Genomic DNA, 1,549 nt, shown 5'->3' on the forward strand with positions numbered 1-1,549 from the left:
ACATATATATATATATATATATAATTTTGTGCATGATTAAATATTACATTAAAAATATTACTTAAATAAGAAATTGTATATTTCATTGTACCTTTAGGGGTCCAAGCATGTCACTGGGCAGTACCCTTAAAGGTACATCTTTGTGTGTACAAAACAAGCCTTTTCAAAATGCTATTTATATACACAGACAGGACATCCAGACATCACATTGTGTTTAAATGGTCACTGTTGAAGGTATCTCCTAAAGCCCCATGTAAATGTGCATCTCTGCTCTTTCCTGCTATTGTTGTTCATCCTCATGCACTCAAGATTTCCAATTTATCTCATTCAGCAACTCTCCTCTTGTTTTATTAATGTGTTCTGTTGACAAACTGGCTTAAATCAAGAAACCTATTCAAACATCTGCCTAAATATTTCATGCTTTTACAATAAAATATTTGATTTGTAACTTGTAACTACTATTATTATGTTTAATTGGATAACACTTCACATTTTAGAAACTAGTGTGTCCATTTACACTTATTTCACATTGTTGTAATCTTAATTTTGAACCTTTTTAGCAAAAATACACCAGCTTGTCACTGGAACAATACCCTCAAAGGTAGGTAAATGATAAAATACGAGTATGCACCCTTTAGGGGTAAGGTACAGAGGACTACTGTAATAACATGAAATAACAATAAACTTACAGTAGGCTAATTGCATTTCTATATTAGTTTTAATTAGTGTAAGTGGACCGTAAGAGAAGCACTAATATGAATTGTGTCTCATACCGTCGGGTGAGCGATGAGTGGAGATGTCAGCTGTCAGCCCCACTATCAGCAGCACAAAAGCGCGCAGTCCGCTCATGAGGCGCCAGTTCTCCATGCGCCGGTAGATCCTCATGATGCCCGGCTCCTTATGATGAGATCTTCATAATATACCGACACAGAAACACAAACACACACACAGCGCAAGCAGAGAGGATGTGAGGGACTTCCTGCAATACGATTAAATCCACAGGGGAGATAGGGGAGGGTGGTCTACAGACCCGCAATAGAGCTGTCAGGAAAACTTTACAAAGCCAGTACTGCTTAAATCTTATGGTCTACTGTGTTCACACTGTCCTGCCCCGTGTCACAGAAGCAGAGTGTAAACAAAAGCAAAGAGCACACAGACAGCAACGAACAGATGTGGTTCGGTCTGCTTTGGTGAATTGTTGATTTTTTGGAAGAGTGCTGCTTGAATCTCCACGTGTTTTATAGCGGGGCTCTGCAGGGTCCTAAAGCTATTCATTCGGGGTCTTAAAACAAACAGTAACCTATATTTTTAAATAATATTTTACCTTTCAGCATGCATTCTTAATCAATGTCATGATAGTGTTAGTTTATTGTATTGTTTTAGGTCAATGATTTATGTCTTTAAAAAAAGTTTCATAATATCAATAAAAATAGCTCATTTTATGGTCCCAATTTATATTTCTGTAACTGCTATGTAATTATGCAATACATGGTTACACCTTATGCTTTATTTTAAGGTGTTCTTGTTACAGTGTAATTATATTAATTAA

At 36.3% G+C, this 1,549-nt stretch overlaps 1 protein-coding gene across 2 annotated transcripts in view; it reads right to left on the reverse strand.

Moving 5' to 3' along the window:
- Positions 1 to 1,186, reverse strand: part of adam12b (ADAM metallopeptidase domain 12b) — a 102,664-nt gene extending 101,478 nt beyond the window's left edge. For both annotated transcript variants that reach the window (XM_016568861.1, XM_016568860.1), the window contains exon 1: positions 774 to 1,186. In XM_016568861.1, the coding sequence (XP_016424347.1) occupies positions 774 to 885 (112 nt within the window). In that variant the 5' untranslated portion in view covers positions 886 to 1,186. The remainder of the gene's footprint in view (positions 1 to 773) is intronic.
- Between the last annotated feature and the right edge of the window lie 363 nt (positions 1,187 to 1,549).

The sequence above is a fragment of the Sinocyclocheilus rhinocerous genome, unplaced genomic scaffold (assembly GCF_001515625.1).
Source record: "Sinocyclocheilus rhinocerous isolate Xijiao unplaced genomic scaffold, SAMN03320098_v1.1 scaffold61, whole genome shotgun sequence".
NCBI classification, from domain to species: domain Eukaryota; kingdom Metazoa; phylum Chordata; class Actinopteri; order Cypriniformes; family Cyprinidae; genus Sinocyclocheilus; species Sinocyclocheilus rhinocerous.